The 24,521-nt window shown below is 40.7% G+C and overlaps 1 protein-coding gene across 5 annotated transcripts in view; it reads right to left on the bottom strand.

Annotated features, from left to right (window-relative positions):
* LOC311604101 (uncharacterized protein C1orf87 homolog) overlaps positions 1–23,973 on the bottom strand; it is a 70,622-nt gene extending 46,649 nt beyond the window's left edge. For all 5 annotated transcript variants that reach the window (XR_014781380.1, XM_084793642.1, XM_084793644.1 and 2 more), the window contains exons 1-3: positions 23,845–23,973; positions 22,077–22,209; positions 7,517–7,748 (exon numbers count right to left, since the gene is read on the bottom strand). Coding sequence is in view for 4 of the 5 variants with exons in the window: in XM_084793642.1 (XP_084649768.1) it covers positions 7,517–7,748; positions 22,077–22,183 (339 nt within the window). In the remaining variant the exon portion in view is untranslated. The remainder of the gene's footprint in view (positions 1–7,516; positions 7,749–22,076; positions 22,210–23,844) is intronic.
* Between the last annotated feature and the right edge of the window lie 548 nt (positions 23,974–24,521).

Here is a 24,521-nt window from a genome sequence, read left to right on the forward strand (position 1 = left end):
GAGGTAAGTATTTTCTCACTTGCCCAGAAAGGAACAACATGTCTTCTCTCTTGGAAAAAAAATTGCTTTTTCCAAAATGTTGCATTCATCACTTTACAGTCTGGGCTCATACTCGAATTCAACTAAATCTTAGGTAAAAGTCCAGATGTGTGGTTTAGTTTTAGTGCCAGCTCATTAAAGGTACTATATCAAGGGCACTGTGACACCTTACTGTCTTCAGTCAACTGATAGTGATGGAAATTAACCACCCACGTGACAGAAACCCACAGGTGCTTTGTAGTCATAAGTTTTCCTAAGAAAAAAATCAAAAGGCTATCCAGAGTGGGCAAGAACACCTGTTACAGAACACGCAGGTAAAGGCTGGTTGGTTATGTGAACAAGGAACCACATGGGGATATATATCAATCAATTTTACTCTTACAACAAGTCTGTGGTGTAGATGGGTTCAGCTTCCTTTTATAGCTGGAAAGCAGAGGTTTGCAGAAAACATAGATGTGTGTATGTATGTGTGTATGTATGCATGCATGTGTGTACATATGTAAACATAATGGTTCCCATAAGCCTTTGCCAGGCACTGTGATGGACCTAGAGTGGACAGAGCATTGCTCTCCTAACTTGTAGAGTGAGAGGCACAGTAAGTACAACAGCGCATAGAGAAAGCCCTGCGAGAACAGCTCAGAATGTGGACTTAGTAGTTCAGATTGACAGACAATGTCACTTATGTCAAAATGTGAAAAAGAAGTTAGATATTAGTAGGCTAGAAACTTGTTAAGGAGCACGAGAGAAGAAATATGACAAAAAAAAAAGCAGGTGACTACAGAGAATGCCAATTGATTACACAGTGTTCTAGCAAGAGGAAGATATTTTTTTTTCAGAATCTAACTTTTGGGAAAGGGAAAAGATAAAGTTGCAGAGGGAGACCAAAGGGAGGCCACAAATTCCCTTCAGTATTTCTACAGTCTGTGTTTTATTCAAGAACAATCACAAAATCCTACTTTTGGGATGACAAAACTGTCTGCAGTAACTTCCGTCGATGATAGCTTTGTGACATTTGTCTATAGGAATTGTTAAAAATAAAGCATAAGGATCTCACACACAAAATTATTTTTCCTGGGGATATTTGAAATGTTGGAAGCCAAGCAAATCTTTTTTTTTAAACTTTATTAATTTATTCTTGTTACATCTCAATGGTTATCCCATCCCTTGTATCCTCCCACTCTTCCCTCCCTCCCATTTTCCCCTTATTCCCCTCCCCTATGACTGTTCCTGAGGGGGATTACCTCCCCCTGCATATGCTCATAGGGTATCAAGTCTCTTCTTGGTAACCTGCTGTCCTTCCTCTGAGTGCCACCAGGTCTCCCCCTCCAGGGGACATGGTCAAAGGTGAGGCACCAGAGTATGTGAGAAAGTAATATCCCACTCTCCACTCTACTGTGGAGAGTGTTCTGTCCATTGTCTAGATCTGGGTAGGGGTTTAAGGTTTACCGCCTGTATTGTCCTTGGCTGGTGCCTTAGTTTGAGCGGGACCCCTGGGCCCAAATTTGCCTATCATAATGCTCTACTTGTAGGCTTCTAGGACCCTCTGGATCCTTCTACTTTGCCATTCTCCCATGATTCTCTCATCTAGAGTCCCACTAGAATGTCCTCCCCTCTGTCTCGGTTTCCTGGTAAGTGAAGGCTTTCGTGGGACATGCCCATTGGGCTAATATGCAGATATAAGTGAGTATATACCATTTGAGTCTTTCTGCTTCTGGGTTAACTCACTCATTATGATCATTTCTAGCTCAATCCATTTGTCCACAAATTTTGGGAATTCTTTGTTTTTAATAGCTGAGTAGTATTCCATAGTGTATATGTACCACAGTTTCTTTATCCATTCTTCTATTGAGGGACACTTAGGCTGTTTCCATGTTCTGGCTATTATGAATAAGGCTGCTACGAACAAATATTGACCACTATTGGTCTAATTTCATCCTTCTGCATGTGGATGTTCAATTCTCCTTACACCATTTATTGAAGATGCTCTTTCTTCTCCAGTGTGGATTTTTTTTTTTGGCATTTGGGTCAAACATCTAGTGGCTGTAGTTACATGCACATATGTTTGAGTCTTCTATTTTGTTCATTTCCCTACCTGTCTGGTGTGTGTGTGTGTGTGTGTGTGTGTGTGTGTGTGTGTGTGTGTGTGTGTGTGCCTGTGAATACCCTGCTGATTTCTTTCCTAAAGCTGTATAATATATACAGAGATCTGGACATCTGGCCCCGCCCCAGTTGTTCTTTTCATTGAGAATGCTATCCTGGGTCTTTGGTAGTTCTGGATGATTTTAGGACAGTTTTCCTATATCTGTGAGGAAGGATGTGGTGAAATAGAGTAGGATTGGGCCAATACTTAAATTGCTTTTGATAGAATTATCGTTTTCACAGTATTAATTCTACTATCTCATGAATATGGGAGGCCTTTCCATTTCCTCGTGTCTTCCTCAATATCCTGCTTCAAAGATTTAAAGTTTATTAAGTCTCTTTGAAGGTCTTTTATAGCATTCGTCTTCATTGCATATATTCCTGTGTTATTTTTTGAAACTACTGTGAGTGAGAGTGTTTAATTAGTGGAGACGATGGACACTGGAGGAGGTAGCCTGGGGGCAGCTGTAGAGTGAGATAGGTCTGAGTGATACAGATAATAGATGAAGTTTTCAAAAATAAATTATTTAAAATTGAATAACAAGAAAATTATGGAAGGATAAGAGAATTCTACTTAGGGGGTGGGATTTTATTTTAGTAAAAGAAAATAAAGTAGATAGAATTGAGTGAAGGAGTTTGAATTTTGTATCAAGGCAGTGGGATTAACACTAAATTTTAAAGGTTTGAAGTAGAGGCTAAAGCTGATAGGTTATGAAGTTCTTTCTAAAATATGTAACACACGCTGTTTTATTAACATTCATCTCATATATATGCATATATTCATCAAAAAAATTTTAATTCCTTCTTTTACTTTTGAGATTATAACATAATTACATCGCACACTCTTTCCCTTTCCCCCTTCCACCCTGTCATAGCGCTCTCCTTGCTCTCTTTCAAATTCAGGGCCTCTTTTAAAAAATTAATTGTTATTTTTGTATATATGTATATGTAGATACATGGATGCATAGTGTTTAAAATACATGTATATTATTCATACACAATATATTTATATTTATAAGTATATGATATCTTTATATTAAGGCATATATCACTTTAAGAGAAAACACAATAAAGACAAAAATAAGAGAAATATTACTTGAAACAAATTTATATTTGTGAGTTATCCCAGCCCAATCCAACTGGGACCAATAAAGGCTGACTCAGTCTTGATGTGTAGATGTGGGTGCACATGCACATGGTAATTGCCACAGAACACCAAGTACTAGGTGTTACATGACAACGTACTAGCTGGCCAGCGCAAAGTGGAGACTTTACAAACAGAAAGTCCGGTGGTGTGGAGATCATTAAAATCTCTCCAGTAAGGCAGAACAGAACTCTGAGTAGATTAACAACAGAAGAAGCAAAAGGAAGAGACGCTGACAAGTGATAATTTAAGGCGTGTGGTGACCGGTTGGACATGAGAGTTGTGGAGTGAGATGAGGAACGCATAGCTAGGAATTTTGCTCATGTAGCCAGAAGAGCACAGCTGAAATGATTCTGAGTCAGGTCACAGGAAGATGAGCAACAGCAAAGACTTTGCTTTGAACAGATATGAGAAAGCTGCAAGTATACACGCAAGCGAGAAAACTCCTCGTATCTGTCTACTCATCTCTACAGTTAAGACAAAGTCATGGGGTTCTACCACAAGGCCAAATGCCATCTATACAAAAAGGCTTTGAAGAACACTGTTTCCAGTTGGCTTATTAAAATAAAAACCCTCACACTTTTATTTTCATGCTGTCAGATGCTATAAGCACACTCTAATTTATATTTTTTTTACTGTCTTTGATGTTAGTCACATATGCTTTAAAAATTATAAGAAAAATCAGAACTAATGTTTCTAAGAAAAAAATATATACACATTACACACATGCACACACACACAAACACACAGACCAAATACAAATACATTTTTAAAGGTTTATCCAAAGGAAGAAAAAGACTAGTGACAAAATGGCTGATTTTTCATTTTAGGAGACCATAGACAACTCCTTAAGATCTCTGAGCCTCATTCATCTATGAAGTTAAGGCTGTCCTACTCATTTCTAGATGTCTTACTATTCTTAAATATATAAAATGTCTTCTTATAACATGCTAAGCCTTATCTCTTATTAAAGATACTCTTTGAACATCATCTGCTATTTGCTGTGTGCTTGCCTTCCTTCATGCTGTCTCAGTCTTTATCAGTGACTTCTTTTAGAGCAAATTAATCTGCCCAGACTGTGGGCCATATCCCAGGCTTATTTTTAACTAGGGTGTGAGTGATAAAGATCTAGAAGTCATTTTGATTGGTTGCTTCTATAACTACAGCAGGATTCCATTTACCACTTAGTCAAGGTGGTAATGAGGGTTTCTGTACCAGGCAACTGTGGCTGCCATCTGGCAAGCCAGTATTACATGCCTGCCTGGCAGACAGAACCAATTAGTCAGTCCCCACACCTCCCAGGAGGCCTTCCTGTATTTTGGTAGCTGGTGTCCCACACTGAGCCTCTCCCAAACTCATGATGAATTCTAGGTGGGGAGAAGGAAGTTATTGCCCTTGGGTATTACAGAGCCAGCAAAGAGTCCAGATCGAGGAAGCCCACAGGCAGAACTGCTGATACAGCAAACTTCTTTCCAGTGGTCCATGTTAGCAGTGAGATGCTGAGCACAGGCAGGTGAACATTGGGATTGGAATTAGCTTATGTGCTTTGTTTGTATCCAAGTAAAGGAGTGGACTCAATCTGGAAACAACTGTGCCTAGAATGTGAGCTTCAATGATGAGACTGACACTTCTCAGCCTTATGACACTGGCAAGCCAACTGATCTCATCTCTCAGCTTCCTCATCCATGAACTAAAAATGTAAGTGTTCCTTGCATCACTGGGTGACTTGAGGTAGAAATTAGTTAATACATGTAAAGAGCTTAGACTAGAGCTTGGCACATGGCAAATCATGCCTGCTAGCTGGAAAAGAGAGTAGAGAGATACTAAAGTCACGGTGTAGGAAGAATGCTTTTCCATGCTGGTGCAAGACTCTTTGATGTAGAATGAATTGAGCAAAAGAGAAAAACATATATAAGCATAATGATTCTCACTCTATCTCAACATATAGAGAATAGAATAAAATTAACATACAACCTTTCTGGTTTAGCCTTCATTTTCTAATTGTTCATACAATGATGTTCTCTAGCAGTGGTGTAGTATTTTATGATTAGGGGGATCAATTAAAATTTGAATAAAGAAGAGGGCTGAATGTGTAGCTCAATTAGTTTAGTGCTTATTTAGCATACATGGGGCCTGAGTTGTATCCTCAGCACCACAAAAAGTAAGCTTGGTGACACATGCCTGTAATTCTAGCACTCAAAGGGCAAAGAAAGGCGGGTAAGGGGTTGAAGGGCTTCCCCAGCTTTGAGAGTTTGAGGCCAGCATAGGATACATTGAACCTTGTGTCAAAGATGAGGAGGAAGAAGAACAGGAGGAGGACAAAGAACAGGAGGAGGATGAAGAACAGGAGGAAAAGGAGGAGGAGGATCTGGAGCAGGAGTGAGGAGGAGACAAAGGAAGGAATAGGAAGGGGAGGAGATAGAAAATGGAAGTGGCAACTGTGGCAAAAGTGGGTGAGGCATCTTCTCTGCACACTTAGGAATCACTTTAACTCTAGAGTTTCAGGTTGTCATCTGTCACAGTGAGAGAAACAACAGCGGCACCTGCATCGGGTAGTGCAATACACACATGGGTGTGAGAAGTATCTGAAAGCACCTGCCCATAATTAAGAGGTTTAAAAAAAATGGTAGTACTATTACCATTCTTGGGAATCATTCTTGGGAGTGATAAAACAGTGCCACTCCCAAGAAGAAGAAATACATCAGTGCCAGAGTCAAAATTAGAGAAAAACTCGGAGACTTTTAGATGTTCACATAACACTATTGGTCTTCCTAATTCAATATTTCATGCTGTAAACAAACCATACCTTCAAGGACTATCATGGGAAAGCCAATAGTATGTACAAAAGGGAGTCTAGACTACCTGAGTTCCAGCCTTTGTTGCATTACTAATTTACTGGCTAGGTTACTTTTATAAATGGACTTTAGCGTTCAGCTAGACCCTTTAGTGTGCGTTCTGAAACACACATGGTAGGGTGTCAAGCAGTCTTTTGCCTGTTTCTTATACACAGATGATTAGAATCTATAGGCATGCATTTCCTCATATGGCTAAAATGTAACTAGCATCTCAGTGAGTTTTTAAAGGGCTATTAAAATTATAAGCTAAAAATATTTCCGTTTGTGGTTTATGAGACTTTAAACAGCATTCTACTAAAATATCTGGCTGTCACTTAACGCTTGGCAGCACTGCGAAACGCCCACTCTATGTATCCACTTAATTGAAATTTCAGTAATTTTTGGAAATGGCACTCTGTTATCAATGAGTCATTGGCTTGGTCTTGATTTGGATCCAGTTTCAATGGGTGCTGCACTTGGCTTTTGATTTCAAGTTACTTCTCAAGACAGCTTCTATGGGTCGTTTGCGTCGTTTCTAATGGAGCCCAGTGATGTGTATTCCCATCAAGAGAGTTTGGGGCCCATTTTTTAATATTTAGATATGGTTGCCTGGGATTTTGAAAATTAATAATCTCTTCTTCCTGTAATGTGAAAGCAGACAGACTTTCCTTCTCTAACAGGCTGGAACCTCACATGATGTGCCGGTTCCATTCTTGTGAACTTGAGAGTCATCTGGGAAAAGGGAACTTCAACTAATAAGATGCCACCGACAGAGTGGCCTGTAGGCGAGTCTGTGAGGCCTTTTGTTGATTAATGGCTGCTGTAGGAGCTCCCTACCCATTTGTGGTGATGCTAGCCTTGGTCAGGTGGTCTTGTTTTACTTAAGAAACCAGGCTAAGCAAGATATGGAGAGCAAGCCAATGAGCACCGTCCCGCAGTGGTCATTGCTTCGGTTCCTGACTCCAGCTTCCTGCCTGATTTCCCTTCAAGATGGATTGTAATCTGTAAGACAAAAGAAACGCTTTCCTCCTTCCCTAAATTGCTTTTGAATGTGGTGTTCACCACAGACACAGGAAGCAAACCAAGACACCTGGCTAGTGACACTCATTTACTGTATTGATTCCTGAGTATCAGTGGCTGCCACAGGCAAGCTAGGCTGACCAACTCAATTGTCGACAAACATGAGATACATAAAATCCCCCTTGAAACTTACTTTCAAATTGAAAAAGAATTATTTATAATCTCTTTACTATGCAAAAGGTATGAATTCCTATTTGTATATGTTGCAAGAATTTATGTTTTTCTCTGCACTTTTGTAATGACTTGTCAAGCAGAAGCTTGGCTGTTTCTTGTTACTCACCCTGTTATCCAGGAATCTGTTACTACGGACTCTTGTTAAGAACTTTTCATTGCTCTCCGGTTTCCGGCTGTTGCTTGAGCGCTTGCTTTCTTCCTTATAAGCTGCCTTAGCAATGATTTGCTGATCATAATGGATGGTGGATCCTGGCAAGTCTCTGCTCACCTGTCTTGCAGAATCTTTGGGTTTGTGGAGTGTGGTTTGAGGTTCTGATTTCAACTTCTCATTCTGCATGCTGTGAAGAGAGTTTGCGCCTTGTCAGTCATGAAGAACACTCATCATGCACAAGGCTGGCATGAGAAGCAGAAGGTGCTAGTTACTCTGGAAGCGTGAAGAGCAGAAACAGCCCTGTGGGATGCAGTGGGAAACACGGCTCTCTGTCTAAACCTCCATACAGTACCTGCCCCCCAGGGAAACAAGCAAATAAATGTAACAAAGAAAACCTAAATATCAATGACCACAGGAACAAATATAGGTCTTAAAATGGTAACTTGTAAAGCGTCCAAAGATCAAATGGCTGAAATTCTCTGATGACATTCTCTCCCTCTCTCTCTCTCTCCATATATATCCACATATATGTGTATATATAGATACAGATATATTTTCATATCTATCTCTCTCTATCTATCTATCTATCTATATGGAAATGCAAAAGAAGTTAACATTTTATTTAGTAATATGTGGATATATTGAATATTTCTTCTGTGTTTTATGACTGAATGCATGAAACCATTAAAATAGTTGTAAATAAGTTTAATGATTCAAATGTTCAATTATAAAATAAATGAAAAATAAGCAGCTCAACTTTATAAAATGTATGCACACAATGTGAAAGCGTAGTAAATCTAAAAAGTATTCCAGAAGCTAATAGTAAGTATCTCTGGGTAAGAAATCTGGGCTGTTATGTCACCTCTGTGAATTAACATTCTGTCATATTATGTTGTTATTCTATGTTTCTACATGAGAAAATGTTATTTATCAGAAATAATTTTGAAGCGGTAATGCCTTGTGCCAAGAAAGTCTTCTATCTACTGTACTTGTAGTTAACGATGAAGAGGATTTGTTTTAAAATAGGACTTCTGTCTGAGCATGAAACTCCAGCATTTGTTGATCTGATCCAGGCTAAGCTTTGAGCAGTCCTTTGAATACATTTGTAGATTTTACAGTCATCTTTTTTGTAACAGCAACATGAAATGAAAAAGAAAGTTTAGAAAGAACTCAGGTCAACCTCTATGTAAAAGAATGGGGACAATTCCTAAAAGGTGAGTAGAAAAAAATAATAAATGTCTGGGAAATCAGAGGAAAATCCAGGATCACCGAGTCAGCAGCAAAACAAAACAAAAGGCCATCTCTAGAAAGAGGCCCAGACAACAATTTCCAGTGCCAGTGGGTTCTGCAGTGTGTCTCTAGGTTAGCCGTACAGTAACTGTCAAGGATCTTAACACGGGCTGGGAGAGCTTGTTTCTGCGAGCTAGGAGAAGTAGACACTAGAGTGGAGCTGGTGGTGGGAAGACAGAGATGAGGAAGCACAGGCAGGAAGCACGGTGAGTGTGTGGAGAAGCCCAGCTGCCCGAGTGGAGGACGGGCAACAGCCACAGAATCTGGGAGATCAGACAGCTCTCGCCTACTGCAGTGTTTGGAGGTGGCAAAGATTTCCACACATTGCAACACTAATGTGAAAGAGAAGAATCCAATGAAGAAGTCATGTGACCAAGATAAAATAAGACGTCATGTCAGAGAGGCCCAGTGCCGGAAAGATGCAGTCAGGGACATGTGCCGTCAAATTTGTGTGTTTGGTGACAGCAAGTTAATAGCTGCTAACACCTTCCCACCCCCCTTTGGTAAGAAGACAAGTCTTAGCGATAGCTCTTACTCACAAAGTAGGTGATGAAAAGTCTGAATTATGAAGAATTTATTTGAGTTATTGGGTATGAAAAGTATAAGAGAGACCTGGTCCCTAGATGGGAAATGAGGATAGTTTGCCAGCCAGTTAAAATGGAGAGCACAGACGTCTGTGACGTCAGCTGGGGAGTACGCATGCTCTCCCCTGAAGTGCTCAGTATCCTTCAGGGAGATTTCTAGAAAGGAGGCAGTGAGGTTTCACCCAGAACTATGCCTCTACCATACTGGTGAAGCCCATAGACAGTAGTGAAAGGCAGAATGCTAGCAAGAGTGCGTATTTGTCAAATACTTCTTCTAGAGAGAGTAAAAAAAAAATCTTTTTTTAAAATTCAAGGTACTTAAAATTTTATTAAAAATAACACAAATGATAAAGTTTAGAATTTTATGGTTTAGAGCTGGTCTGAACTTGATTATAGCAGTCAGGATAATGGTTACCTGGGGCAGTTTGTGGGATTGTAATGGCCCAGGGCTGCAGAGGAAAGGTTGGGGAAGATCCAATCCAGGCCACCTCAAAACATGAGAAGACAAGAGTTGGATACCTCCCTCCTCCCAACCTGGTACCACGAAGCTGGTACCCACCATCATCCCTGGTGAGGATGCGTTACCCTGACTGTTAGCAAGCTTCACTCCTTGTTTAACCTTAAGATATTTTTCCCTGGACCCTACGGCCCCTAAATACGCAGATCAAACATCTTCCAACATGCTTGCCACACAAACCTTGCCCTAGAGACCCTGGCCACCTCCCTAGGAACATAAATACCTGCCCCGCTCCAATAAACCGAACCAGCTCTCTGAAGCTGTTCCTGGTGTGTCCTTTGCCTGCTTCCCTCCTGACACCCTGCACTGATGGGCCTGGCTAAGCTTCATTCCCTCCAGCCCAGTTCTGTGTACAAGGAACCAGGCTACCCCTGGAGGTGGGGAAGCAGATGTGGGGTAACAGGGGTCAAATGTAGGGTACAGGAAAGATTGTGTGGGACTTTGGGTGTGGCACCTTCCCCTTTCTTGAACTGGGCACTTGCTGCATGATTGTACATTGTGAAGGACCAGGGGGTGGTAGACACACAACATGTGCTCTTTTGTCAGTGCAGAAAGAGTTCTTTAAAGGGAGCAGAGAAATCGACATGAAAGTTGCAAATACACCTGCCTAACATCCACGTGTCTAGTGAGCATTTCAAAGAGTTAGTACTATTTAGTGTACAGAGGAGAGACACATGCCTATGGTCTATAGTAACTAATAAAATAATTGTATTTACTGACTGTTTACTTTCATGATTCCTACTCTATAGCTCTTTCCATCTCTTACTTAGGTCCTCAAGTCAATTTAAAAAAAAAGGTATAGTATCCTCGTTTTAGGATAGAAATTAAGGTTCCAAGATTTTAAGTGACTACATGGCTTTCTGATTTAAATAAGGGACTAGAACGGCCGGCTTTACATCCTCTGAGCAATGGGGTTATAGGGACAGCGTGAGGGCATGACGTTGCCTAAGAATCCAAAAATAAAGGGCAGACAACCAAAGCAGCAAGCACAGACTTTGAAGGCCATGGAGCAGACATAATGCTCCTGAGTGGAGGAAAAGAACCTATATCATCTTTGTTTTACTTGCCTATAATTTCCTTCTCTTAGTAGATTCAAGACAAAAATGCCCAGGAAAGTCTGCAGTGCATCTGCCTGTCTTTTAGAACAACCACAGTAGATGTGAAACCAAAAATAACCTGTTAGGTCTGCTTCAAGTAGAAACTATCTTTAAAAAAAATACATAGCACTTTAAAAATTAGCATGAAATAGACTCTCCAGCTGAGAAACGACATGTGTCTCTGCTTAACACAAACAATTCTTCAACACACATTCCTTGTTGTGTTGTTCACAAACTCACAGTTCTTTCTCCTAGGCAGTGTGTTAGCTACCTACTTTACTGAAAATAGAAGCTTGCCATTTTAAAAGGAAAGAGAAAACACGCCACCAGTCGTGTGTGGAAGCCAGGCAGTTAGCTTCACCACGTGTACTTCTGGCTCCAGCTTCTGATCCTAGGGGCACTGTGAAGAACTCAGTGGCACCCTGGGCTAGAGCAATTAAGAGTGATTACAGTGCTGCTGAGTGATCAGTAAATGAGGGGAAACTGCCCAACTGTTCCCTCTTCCACTCTGGAGCCTTGCTGCAACCAGGCCTTCAGGGCTCCCCACTGCTGAAGCTCAGAGTCCTGGGGTTAGGGGGAAACACTGCAGGGTGAGCAGCAGCATCCTTTGCCCTGGTGATGGAGGGTCCCTGGTGGCCCTCCTGTGTAACTCCTCCTCACCAGATCACACATCTCATTCAGATTACATGGAATCTCAAATAGAGGACCCAGGGGGCTCAGCAAAAGGTCACCAGATGCCATCCTAAAGGTCTGCCAGCCTTGGCAGCCAATCAATGCCTCCAATTTCCAACCATGTGCCAACTATCCTCTAGAGCAGGCAGCCTGAAGTGTAACAGCACAGGGACTGGTGATCTAATTTTCATTTTAGTAAAATGCTCTTATTTAATGTCATATGAGATCATCAGTAAAACCAGGGTCCTGCCTCCCATCTTAGTTTTTAGAAAGACATTTAACATAAAATAGCAATTGGGGAGGGAAAGACAAAGTCTGTGATAAAGCATATTGAAAATGTTACTGTGAAAACCTGTGAGGGTTTTTAATTTTTTTCTTTCCTTTTAAGGGACACAACAAAAGAAATTTGGTTTCCAGAAGGATCTTAAAATTATCTTATACTTATGCCCAAATCAAATCACTTCTCCATCACTAGTGATGGCATAAACGTATACATCACCACAATAAAGTCACACTTTATGCTGAATTAGTGATTTGCAAAGTAGGTATTGGTAGAAATAGATGTTCATGGATATTAAGTAATTTGCTCAATGCTAGTCAGTACAGATTTATGACTTTAATCCAGCCTCATATAGCTCCAAAACTTGTGTGCCTCAATTTCACACCTATAATTTCATAAACTATTTGAAACTAAACAATATAATTTTTAATCTCGACTTTAAAATATGAATACAAATTTTGGCAAAAAACTAAGCTAGAGTGGTATCTATTCTATCTTCTAACCTAGCGTCTTTGGACAGCATCAAGTTGCACATTCAGCCTGTGTTGTACTTCCCCAAAGACAGAGATGTTACAGTCCCTAAGTAGCTTAACTCTTTATAGCACTGGGCTAAGTTATGGCACTAATGAAAATTGGTTTTCATCAATTTATACTATATTTTTGGAGAATATATCAGATTTCTCAAATTAGTGTGATTATATAGAGGGTATAAAATTAACTCAACCAGCAATTGTTATTTGCTGTGATTTACTTTTAAATTGTAAATGATGGGGCTGAAGAGATGGCTCAGAGGATAAGAGCACAGTCTGCTCTTCCAGAGGTCCTGAGTTCGATTCCCAGCAATCACATGGTGGCTCACAGCCATCTACAATGTGATCTAGTGCCCACTTCTGGTGGAATGCTGCATATATAATAAATAAAAAAATTGTAAATGATGACATATCAGTATCTGTGCTCTCCTGAAGTCTCTCTTCATCAAATGCAGTTGGTAGCACGCACCACAGACCTTGTCTTTTGTTTGCAGTTTGGTTATGTACAACTTCCTTGTTATTTTGATGGCTGTAGATATCCAATTCAGCCGTTGCATTCCTACTGAGTTTTCTTGAAGATCACATTAAGTAGGGGAAGTACACGTTTAAACAGAAATATTCAGTAGCATGAAAATTGAATAAAAATCTAAGTTATATAAAAAGCAATATGAATCCATAGAGGAGGTTCAAAATACACCCATTTAAGGAAGATAAAAATTACCTCTTTAAAGAACTATGTATCAGTCAGCATTAAAAGAGAAAAGAAGAAAGAAAAAATATTCTAGGATAAATGGATCAATTGATTCTTGGGGAAAGTGGTAGTATTTCCCAAGCTATGAACCTGGTTCATATCCACGTACCGCAGAGTTTAAGGCCATCACAACAACTTAGTGAGACCTTACATTCAAGCAAAACTGCTAAGAACAACAACAACAAAAAATGGCTGTAGATATTGTTCCATTGTGGAACACTTGTCTAACACGTGTGAGGCCCTACGCTCATTCAGTGCCGGCACAGAAAGAGAACACAGCACAGCACTTCGCCTAGTGCTCGGTGGCCCCAACCAATGGTGATTCAAAATTGCTTGTTATGGTTGGTGTTTTACCATCATAAACACCTTCCTCACCACCCAGGTCCATAGCAGATACCTTTTCCTCTTGCTTTTTGGAGCTTGCTTTACTAACACGGAACCCAAAGTTCAAGTGCACAACATATGTTAGATTGCAGCAAAAGGAAAGCTGCACAGCTGCAAAAATACCTTACTATCCTGATATCTTGTTACCCGAGAATCATACTAAATACAAGCTCAAGGACTTGCCAACTTGGAAAAAAGCAAAGACTGGTTAGTACTAAAGCCGGCTTTTAAAGATAGGATTATTTAATTTCATAGAAAATCCCTGAGCAACATTGCATTATGGTGTTCACAGGTACATTATTTTCAGATCGTGCAATTTTGGTGTCTGTGAAATAAGTAACTATTGGAGGTTTTGTGTCCTTTCTACTTGTTTTCCCTCCCACTTGGCTATTACAAATCAAAACAGAATGCGCAACTGCACGTCCTCTTCAGCAACCATCTCCACTTCAGCGCACTGAGTGAGATCCAGCTACACTAGAAGGAAACAGCACTCAGGTTCTTTCTGTAGCACACCCTAGATCATAGGTTCTCAACCTGTGGGTCCTGACCCCCCACCCTCACCCCTGCCCCGCCCCCTCCCCCAGCCCCAGCCCCACCCCCAGGCCCTGGGCTGCAGGGCTGCATATTAGATATCATGCATATCAGATATTTACATTATGATTCATAAGAGTAGCAAATTATAGTTATGAAATAGCAAGGAAATTATGGTTGGGGGTCACCGCACCATGAGGAACTATGTTAAAGGGTCGCAGCATTAGGAAGGTTGATAAGTATTGACATAGATGCTATACACAGTCTTACCAAGTAGAATCAGTAATTATTGCCGCAATATTTTGTTTGATTGAATTAGACTAAATTAGGATATGTAAAAAAAATCATGGCTTTAATAGTATACTGTGAAAATATAAACTTAGTTATCTCAAAATTTTAACCAAATATGTCATATCTTCATACAAAGTTTTAATAAATACACACACAGATACTTTTTGTTTCACTTAGATTTCAAACCAAAAGGAGACAAAACAGCAGAGCGATTATTTTAAATTTCTGGTTAACAACATAAAAAGGGTAAACTTACACATGAATAATTTCTGTAATAATTTAAATATTTAATAGTTTCACATGGTTTCAATATATGAGTTTAACCTATCCTGTACTATTAAAATTTACTTTGTCACAGTTTTTTTTATTAATTTAAACATCTTGTTCTGTGAAATATATTCACTGATGCCTAGATCCATGTTACTCTCTTGCCTAAGAAACTGGCCAGGTGGACTCTTCGCAGCTCCCAGGTCTTTAGCTTAGGCTGGGTAGCTTTAGCAGTTAGATGGTTTCAACCTGCAAGTAGGTCAGCCTTCCTGTGCCTCTGTGCTAAAGGCCACTCCTTATTCTGGGGTAGCCTGGGGTGCATAATGGTCCATTTAGTTTCTGTGACATTCTTCTTGTGATCTTTGCAGACCTAATATGGGTACCCACCTTGCAGATGCTGACCAACCATCCCTGTGCTGTGTGTTGCAGTTTTCTTTGTGTGATTCTGTAGCTCTGTTAGTAGTCACATCATAGCTAAAGCTTCCTAACTGTGGAGAGGAGGAAACCCGTAAATCTGTTTCCTGTTGGGATCCAGCTTTATAGTTTGTGGAAGTTTATGAAGTTAACCAATACATTCAACAATGAGTACCATGGCCACCAGGTTCTTCAAAAGATGGCCTGGGCCCCCAGTACTAGAACTTGCCTCTCTGCCTTCTTCAGCAGCTGCCAGGGAAAGAAGTCCAAGCATCAGTATTTTTTCTAGCGCTTGGAGAACTGTCCTAGTTAGCTGAAGACAAGCTAGAGTCATTTGGAAGAAAGGAACCACAATTGAGCATGCTCAGCGCAAACACAGACAAAACTTAAGTGTTTACTCATGTAACCATGACTGCACACACTTACCAAGGATAGACTTTCCTGAACAATGTTGATTTGGTTGTTCGTGTATTTTCCTGCCAGGGTCCCTGAGCATTTGCTACCTGCATCTTTACTAGGATGAGTACCTGGTTTCCCTTGACTGTATGTTAAAAAGCATCACACACTAATCCTCCCAACTTCCAGGAGGTAGAATTACCGATCATTTCATCACTTAACAGCAATTATTTTGGTGTGCACTTTATTATTGTACAGTCTGTGCCCTCCCAAACTCATGCTGGAGTTTACTCCCCATTGTGAGATACTGAAGGAGAAAATATAACCAAGCTGTTATTTTTAGAGTGGGAACTATATGAAGTGATCTGTACTAAATAAAAGTGTAGAGTAGAACTATCCACACAATAGAACCCTGAGATGTGAAAAGGTGGAAAGAATGGGTAAAATAACACGCGTATACTTAAAAGAAAGAAAGAAAAAAAAACCACCATGCATATCTGTACCACTTAAGATTGCCAAGAAGAAGATCATCATCAGACATAGACCCTCAACCTTGTACCTCTAGAACTAGGGTACAAATAAATCTGTTTTGCTCAGATTTGTCTGGTTTGTGGGGCTGTGGTGTTAGCAACAGCAAATGAACAGCAGGGTATCACCTGTCCCGACACTATGCCTTGTGTCAGGACATTGTGAGGGGACTGTCCCATCAAAACGGGCAGTGCCACTTTCTTCCCTTGGGCTGCACCAGTGCATCAGTCAGAGGATGGACTGCATAATCGAAGCTGCTCTTTGTCAACATGCGCAGACCCTTGGAGATTACTGCTTTCATGGTTAGTTCTCGTAGATAGATAGATAGATAGATAGATAGATAGAGAGAGAGAGAGAGAGAGAGAGAGAGAGGGCTATAATTTATTCAACAGTTGTTCACAAGCTTCTGGATTTCATTCCCCTTTCTTACCTATTCTTTTCTGGAGATTAAACAGAGGCATGATCTTCCTTTCAAGGAACTATCAAACACTATTCAGGAATCCTGAGTAACATCTGTATGCTATTTGAAAGCTTGGGATCTCAGGCCTGCATTCCTTTAAAGCAGCTAAACGTTGTCTTTTAGATCTTTACTTTTCTTGGCAACTGCAGTGCTCTAATTCACTTACTCAGCTTTCAACATGTGCAAGACTTTGTACTTTGGGCAGAGGATACAGTTTTGCACATAGGACTTCACACTTAAAGGGAAGAGACAGAAATACAGGAAATACTAACATGATAAAATACTCGGGGGTGTTATGGGAGCTATCAGGTACATGGGATTTGATTTTAGGAAGATCCTCCTGGCTATGGTGAAGAATGGGGATTCTTATATTGAAATGTGTAGGAGTCACTTGGGATTCCACTTAAAAAGCAATTCTGGCTGAGTGCATGTATAGAGGGAGCTTGGGATCTACTCAGGTTCTCAAGTGGGATGGCTGCTGGTGGCTCATGCATGAAGCTTTGAGAGCAGGGCTTCATACAGACCACTAGGGCACGAGGAATTCCGAGACAAAGAGTTGGTTTGAAGGCTTGGATGGAACCTTACAGGGAAACGATGATAGTAAAAACCACAGGGCATTTGCTTCCTTCTTCAAAGCTCATATATTGATCTCCTCTGTAAAAAGTAATTATGTTAAATGGGTGCTGAGTATTGTTTTTAATCTAATAACATCATCACAATTTGAATGCACAAAGGAAGGTGGCAACATCTATTCCATCTTGATTATAAGAGCTCCCCTCAGTTATCTTATTTGTGGCACAGATGGCTGGTTATTATGGGGTGAATTGCGTGAGTGTTAAGATTACTATGTTTGGCTGTGAGACTCAGCTTCTGCTTCGGCCCCCTGCTGCGTGGAGTCTTTCATGGACCTCTATGTTAGGCTCCCGTCCTGTTCCTTCTCTTCAGCCGCTTTCAGTGTCTACTCTATTTGGCCTACTGAGTGAGAATCAAACATCCTCCCTAGGGTCCTCTTTGTTATTTAGCTTCTTTACATTTTGGATTGTAATACAGTTATCCTGTATTATATGGCTAATATATGCTTATAAGTGAATATATAACATTCATGTCCTTCTGTGTCTGGGATACTTCACAAAGCCAAACTTTGGGCAAAGAGCAGGAAGTCTTACAGAAGAGTGGGGGGGATAGAAGGACCTGAAGGGAAGAGAGGCTATACAAGAAGACCAGCAGAGCCAATAAACCTGGGCCCAGGCCGGGGAAAGGGGTGGGGGCACTGCAAAGGCTGATGCACCAAACAAGCACCATGCATCTGGAGGACCTAGGGCCCCGTCTCAGTCTCCATAGGCGTCCCCTAGTGAGGAGATCAGGGGCTGTCCCTGCCATGCCATGGATTCTGCTGCCTGCTCTTTGATCACTTTGCCCTGGCAGGGTGCCTTACCAGGCTACAGAAGAAGAGGATGCCGGGAGTCCTGATAAAGCTTGATAGGCTGTGGTCAGTCTATAGGGGAGAAAGGCTTCCCCTCTGTAGGACTGGAGGAGGAGAATTGGGTAGGACCAGGAGACAAGGGAGGAGGCGATGATTGGAATGTGAAGTAAATAAAATTTAAATTTTTTTTAAATTAAAAAATACTATGTTTAAGTCCCAATCTTATACCTCAGAATATGACCTCATGTAATATATATATATATATATTCATATGTGAATATAGTGGGCCCATGAACCAGTTGATCCTTATCTTGATAAAGAGGGAAGAAGATTTGGGTACAGGTGTGAATATGGAAAGGCCACATAGTCCCAAAAGCAGATTGGTAAACAGGGGTACACAGGACACATTGAAAGCCTTTTCCGGCACTTCTGGAAGAAACTCAGCCAGACGCTTACCTGAGTGTTAAATCTTTAGTATCCACACCTGTGAAAATACAAATTCTGTGTTTTCTGGCACATTGACAGAGTACCAAGCTCACAGGCAGTTCTAGATCTGCAAGTTTGACTTAATATTCCATCTTCAACAATGTCCTACAGAAAATCTATGTTAAATGCACTTACACTTTTCATTCTTCTTTATGTTTGTCTTTAATTCAGACTTTCCTTTGTCAACATCCCCTTTGCTATCCAGTTAAGCTTCTTATGCAGATTTTTACTAATTGGTTCAACTCAAAAGACACAGCCTTTTCTGCAGCCCTGGGTTAAGGCGTTCTGGACAAGATGGCTGTTGAACTCCTTTACCTCTGCACGAGGTAGGCTTTTGACAACTGCTTACTTTTGAACTGCAGGAGATTATTTTGGCAAAGCATATAAACAGCCTTGTGCCGTCCAGAAACGACAGCATTAGGTTCATGGAACACCTGTTTTACAAGAAAAAAAAAATAGTACCACTTTTATAGTGCCTCAGGAGCAAGGACTGTGGGTTTTATTTGAGTTTACTTAACCTATCTTTTTTTTTAATTTAAATTAAGCAAGGGTGCCTCCTCATTTTCTTCTTAGAAAGGAACTACACTTGAAATCCTTAAAACGGGAGGCTTTAAAGAGGACAGCATTGTAGAAAGCTTCTGATCCCAATTGGTCCAGCATCTCAGACTGTCCCACACAGGACTTCTATTAAGCCTGGCATTTCTCAACATTTAGAAACTGGACCACAAATGCTATCCCTGGCTAGCTTCACAATTTCCCCCAATTTTGGGGGGCCCCTTTCAAAAGTATTATTTGCCCTAAATCAGCCTGAAGAAACTGTAAGAAAATGATGTCCTATTTCCTCCAGGGGGGGTTGGGTAGGTTTCTGTTTGCTTTCTTCATCTACAGTTGGTTATAAGTTATTATTGGTCTTATACAGAGAGAAAACTGGGTTGGATGAGGGATGTCTCTCCTTTTCTTTATCTTTGTTTCATAGGTGAGAAGATAGGAGCTGAAAAGAAAGAAAGGGGGATATAGAAATATAGAGGGAGGATAGAACAAAAGGTAGATTATTGAATCTACTCCTCAACTCAAAACCTTCATTGTTACTCACAAATAAGGTTATTTTTAATTCATTGGTATAGAATTTTGTATATTGATGCAAATCATGGTCATGTCAAATACAACTCTAATTTTATCACAAGAATAAATATCCTAGGTCCAACAGATAGATATGATTCTATAGATATATAAGGTAAAATAGTTAAATAAGGTCTTCAAAAGCCTCAGAGACCTACTAAATATGTCACTTAAAGATGTTTTTGTTATTCTAAAGATTCTTTGACAACAAGACAAGTTAACTCCTGGCAACACCCAGCCAACCTCAAAGATGATGATGAGCATCAAAGAACCTCTTTATGGAGATGGCTTCAAATGTGGCAAACCAGCCACTGGGCTAAATGTCCTCATTTCTGCTTCAGAAAGAATTCTTTCTAAAAAGAGCTTAGATGTAGGGAGAGTTGATAGCCTAACTCTGCCAAGACAGGGTAAGCAAGTCCTCAATAGTTCCTGCCTGACAAATATGCCTGTCAGCTATATTGGGCTACAAAGCTGACAATGATGTTCCAACAACGTTATAGAGAGTGTCGGGTGACTGTTCAGGAAGTAAACTGTCTCAGTCATTTTTTCATTTTGGAAGTTACTGACCTGCACTTCTGGTTCACTCAGGTCATTAAGTATTATTCCTTCTCAAGTCTCTGATGGGGTTGAAGACCAAATAGTTTAGTCTTACAATTAAGTTTAGCAGGTTAGGGGTTAAGAACTTTTTGGATCAAGATAGATGTTTTAAGTTAATAGAGATGAGATATGATAGATATTGATCTTCATTTGGAAATTTAGACCCAAAAAGATAGGAAAAATGTTTACTTCAAGTTTGGCAAATACAAATAGCCAAATCACTATGAATGTAACATTTATATAATTCCTGATTGTCTCATGGTTCTTCCTGTTGTACATAGTTTATTTTATTCATGTGTAATAATATAAATGTATATGTTAAAAAGAAACATAATAAAAATGGGAACAAAAGGGATGGGGCTAATCTGCCTCAGGAGGAAGAGAAAATAGAGGTGTGGTAATGTTGTCTTCCTGGTAATGTGTGCTCAATTCCTAATTTTCTTTGCTTTTCTCACAGTGACAAGGAATTGGTAAAAGATGTTGAAATGGTCACTTACCTCATTTCATCATCTACAAAACAGAACATATTTTCCTTCTTAGGCATGGAATATAAATGCAGAGGCAAGCATATCATAGCATGGTATTTGGTTTTCATTAAACACTGTATCTTTTTGAAAGGATATACTTCAATAGCAATGGCAGAATCATTTATGAGGTACATGAGATATCCTGGGCACTGGAAGATGCCCCACATACTTTTTTTCTTAATCTTCTCAACAATCTACTATACAGGTGTCATTAAAGTCCTGCTTTATAGATATAGAACAGAATGCAAGACATGTCACTACACTTTCTCAACATCAGAAAATCAGAACAAAATGAAATGAAGAAGAACAAGAACAACAACAAAAAAATCCAAAACCAAAAATCAACAGGACTAGTATTAAACCTCCCATCTCTTTGTTCTGCAGTGATCATAAAATCATGGAGCCCACTCTGCCATAGGCACTTCCTAGTCCACTCAGACGTGACTGATGACAGCATTCATGTTGGAATTGCCCTGGGGGACAATGTTAGTAGTAGTGCAGCAAAAGCAATTGGTGTTGCTGATCCATGTTAGTGACAGTGGGCATAGGACATTCCTTCAGAGATTCTCAGTCAGTTTGCCTTGAGCTGAACTCCAGATCTTCTTTGCTAAGTGTGCTTTGGGTGGTTGTCTTGACTTTGTAAGTACTACTACCTACATCTGTGTCCAATGATGCAATAGTGTAAAGTATCAAAGAAATCATCTTTGGGGGGAAAAGCAACTAGCTACAGACTTGCCTAAAGAAAAGAGCTCTAACTGACATTCCTTTCTTTCAAAAAGCACTAAAGCTCTAGAGGAAAGATACTGTTATGCTCTTCTGTGCCAAACACCTAGTAAACATTAAAGATGGGTGATGTGTGATGACCCTCCTCAAACCTGTGTTGTTAGTGGTAGGGAAGACAGACATGTCAGCCACGCTCTGAGAAGTTTGCTTAGAGAAGGAACAAAAGGAAAGAGAGTAAGTGAAAATCCTACACATCGTGATTCCTTATTAATCCCAGTCCTGTAATTCACAACAAATTGACTAATAGCCTGGCTCCCTGACTCCCTCCCAACACCAAATTACTGCATGTGGTAGATTACAAACTTGACTAGGAGAAGCAGCAATATTCCATTAATATTTATAAGAGTCACAATGCTCATATTTCCCATCTATTTGGAAAATCAGCCCAAGTAATTAAAGAGAATTGGGGAATTATAAAGATGAAAATATCAGAAAAATTGCTCATGTACTTACCAACACTATTTTATTTCTACTTTTACATCTTAATGACTCAATTTAGCAAAGATGGCACTGTTAAAATTTCTTAGTTGGAAAAACAATTTCATTATTATTCAAGGAGCACAGTAATTTTTCAGAGAAGAAACTTACATCTGTGGCTTCTCTACAAGGTATCGAAAGTGCTTACTTCCAATAATTTTTACTATGATCTCTGGCATTGGCTCTGACACGTAGTGGGTATTCCAAGCTGAGGACATGGTCCCTCTCCAAATCTTGTCAGACCCTGAGGGGTAGAAAACAAACAAGCCCTTCCTGTGGATTTTCCATCAGGTAGTTGAGTATTTCTCATCAACAACATCAACAGTGACATCAGGACCCACTGGCATTGTTCCTGTGAAGTGATTATATATAGTCTACCCTAGGATAGTGACTAAGTTCAATATACTTGAAAACAGAAAGATTATTACAATCTATGACCTTTTTTCTAAAACCAGATGAAATTATGTGAAAGGGACAGCATTCTTGTCCTTTGAGAAGTCTTAACCCTCCCTAAATAATTCAGTTGTTTTGTCACAGCTAGTCCTTATCTTGTTCAGACATAAGCAACTTATTCTAAATGCTTTTGGGAAAGTTTCATTTCCTTACTGGGGTTTGGGTGGGAGCGTCTATGTTATGTACAACTTGTAATATATAAAACATATGCTTCTCCCCTGTTAACTTTCAGCATATTGTGGGGCCTAGGAAAATTGGGGATAAATGATGTTACCCCATACCTCATCTCACTTAACACTCCCAATAAGATTATCTTTTACACTTTTAAATTTACATTCTTGTGTATGTATGTGAGAGAGAGGGAGAGAGAAAGAGAGAGGGAGAGAGAGAGAGAGAGAGAGAGAGAGAGAGAGAGAGAAAGAAGAAGAAGGAGGAGGAGGAGGAGGAGAAGGAGGAAGAGGAGGAGGAGGAAGAAGAAGAAAAGGAAGAAGAAGAAGAAGAAGAAGAAGAAGAAGAAGAAGAAGAAGAAGAAGAAGAAGAAACAAAGAAGAAAAAGCTGCGATCAGTTTTTTGCTTCTACAATGTGCATCCCAGGAAGTGCACTCAGGTTGAAAAGCTCAGCCATCTCCTCAGCCAGGGTGGGAGGTACTCCTAACAATCATGGCCCCTCTTGATTCCCATCAAGGGAGGTATGTGTAGCTGGAGCTGGCAATCCTAGAAGGACTGCAAGGCACTCTGAGAACTTAAGTGTCTACATCCTTCTGCACTACAGGCCTGGCATGGGACTGTCCTGCGGCCAGAGCAGAAAGCCTGGCGTTAGTAGGACATTTGAAGAATCGATACTCCACTCTGCTGCTCCTGTTCCCGTCTATGATCTCCGAGTGATTCCTGTTATGCTCCCAGACTTTCGGTGAATGCAGAAGACAGAGTGCTTTAGTAAGCACTGCACATTGAAAAAGGCATTCCTTATCTCCAGTCCCTACCCACAGACTCTGCAACTGAGAACCTGCTTGAGATGACCCCAGAGTGTTTAAGTCCGGGTGATGCTAGGCGAACCTGGCTGGCCACTTCTAGTTTCAGAGAGTTCTAGAACTCACTGTGGTTTAAACACTGGCTTTACAGAGTGGGAAATTAAGCCCCAGAGAGGGAGTGCTATCCCACCTAGGAATTCCAGATTGGAGGCAGGAAGGGCAGAGGTCTTTCTGGTGTTCTGCTATGATAGCTACAGCAGGGTCCTTCCTACAATTCCAACTCATTCGGCGGAGCGCTAAAGCCCCAAAGAGACCCCATCCAGCCCACCACAGGCTCTTTGAAGCTATGGGTATGGAAAGCCAAAAAAGGAGTTGAGACTATCTGGGATGTCCCGCAATGGGACATCGGCCTTGAGACCGTCCCCAGTAGCGATCAGAGGGGCAGGCAGTCTTACCACCAAAGTCGTACTTTCTACTCAGGAAATTCAGAGACACCAAGCGCTTCTGTCTAAGAAGGGAGCCCGAATGGAATGTTGTATTGGAGCTCTGGAATCCAGCCAATCACAAGGCCTGGCTTGAGGCTGGGGCCTTGCAACCCTGTCACTAAGGACGCAGAGGCTGTTGCTGGGCGGGGAACCAGATTTCTCCTCAATGCTGTCAACAGCTAATCCTGGAGGGTGGAGGTTGGGGGCCAGGTGTGGCTGCTAGCAGTAAGGAGCTGGGTGTTTTGAAGTCTGTGCTGTAGGATTCCTAAGCCTTTCCGTAAACTCATTTTACCCTTTTGTGGGCTAATGCTGCCCGCCATTCCACTTAGACTTCTGCTTTGTGAAACCAGCGCAAAGCCAGAACCTTTAGACAGACCCACACTGAGAGTGGCGAGGTTTTGTGTTCAAGTCTTTACTCCAGGACTGTTTCCCTGCTGTACAGTGATACAAGATGACGACTTGGTGACATCAAATGACAGAACCCTCGCTGGTGTAACTCAGTTGTCAGAGTGCTTGCCTAGCGTGCGTCAAGGTGTTGGCTCAGTCCTCAGTCGAAACAGGTGTGATGGGCAGTGTCTGTAGGCCAAACAATCAGAGGGCAGGAGGACCAGAAGTCCGAAATCATTCCGGCCACCTGTTCCGGGTTA

The sequence above is a fragment of the Acomys minous genome (assembly GCF_964271855.1).
Source record: "Acomys minous genome assembly, chromosome: 1".
In the NCBI taxonomy this organism is placed as follows: Eukaryota; Metazoa; Chordata; class Mammalia; order Rodentia; family Muridae; genus Acomys; species Acomys minous.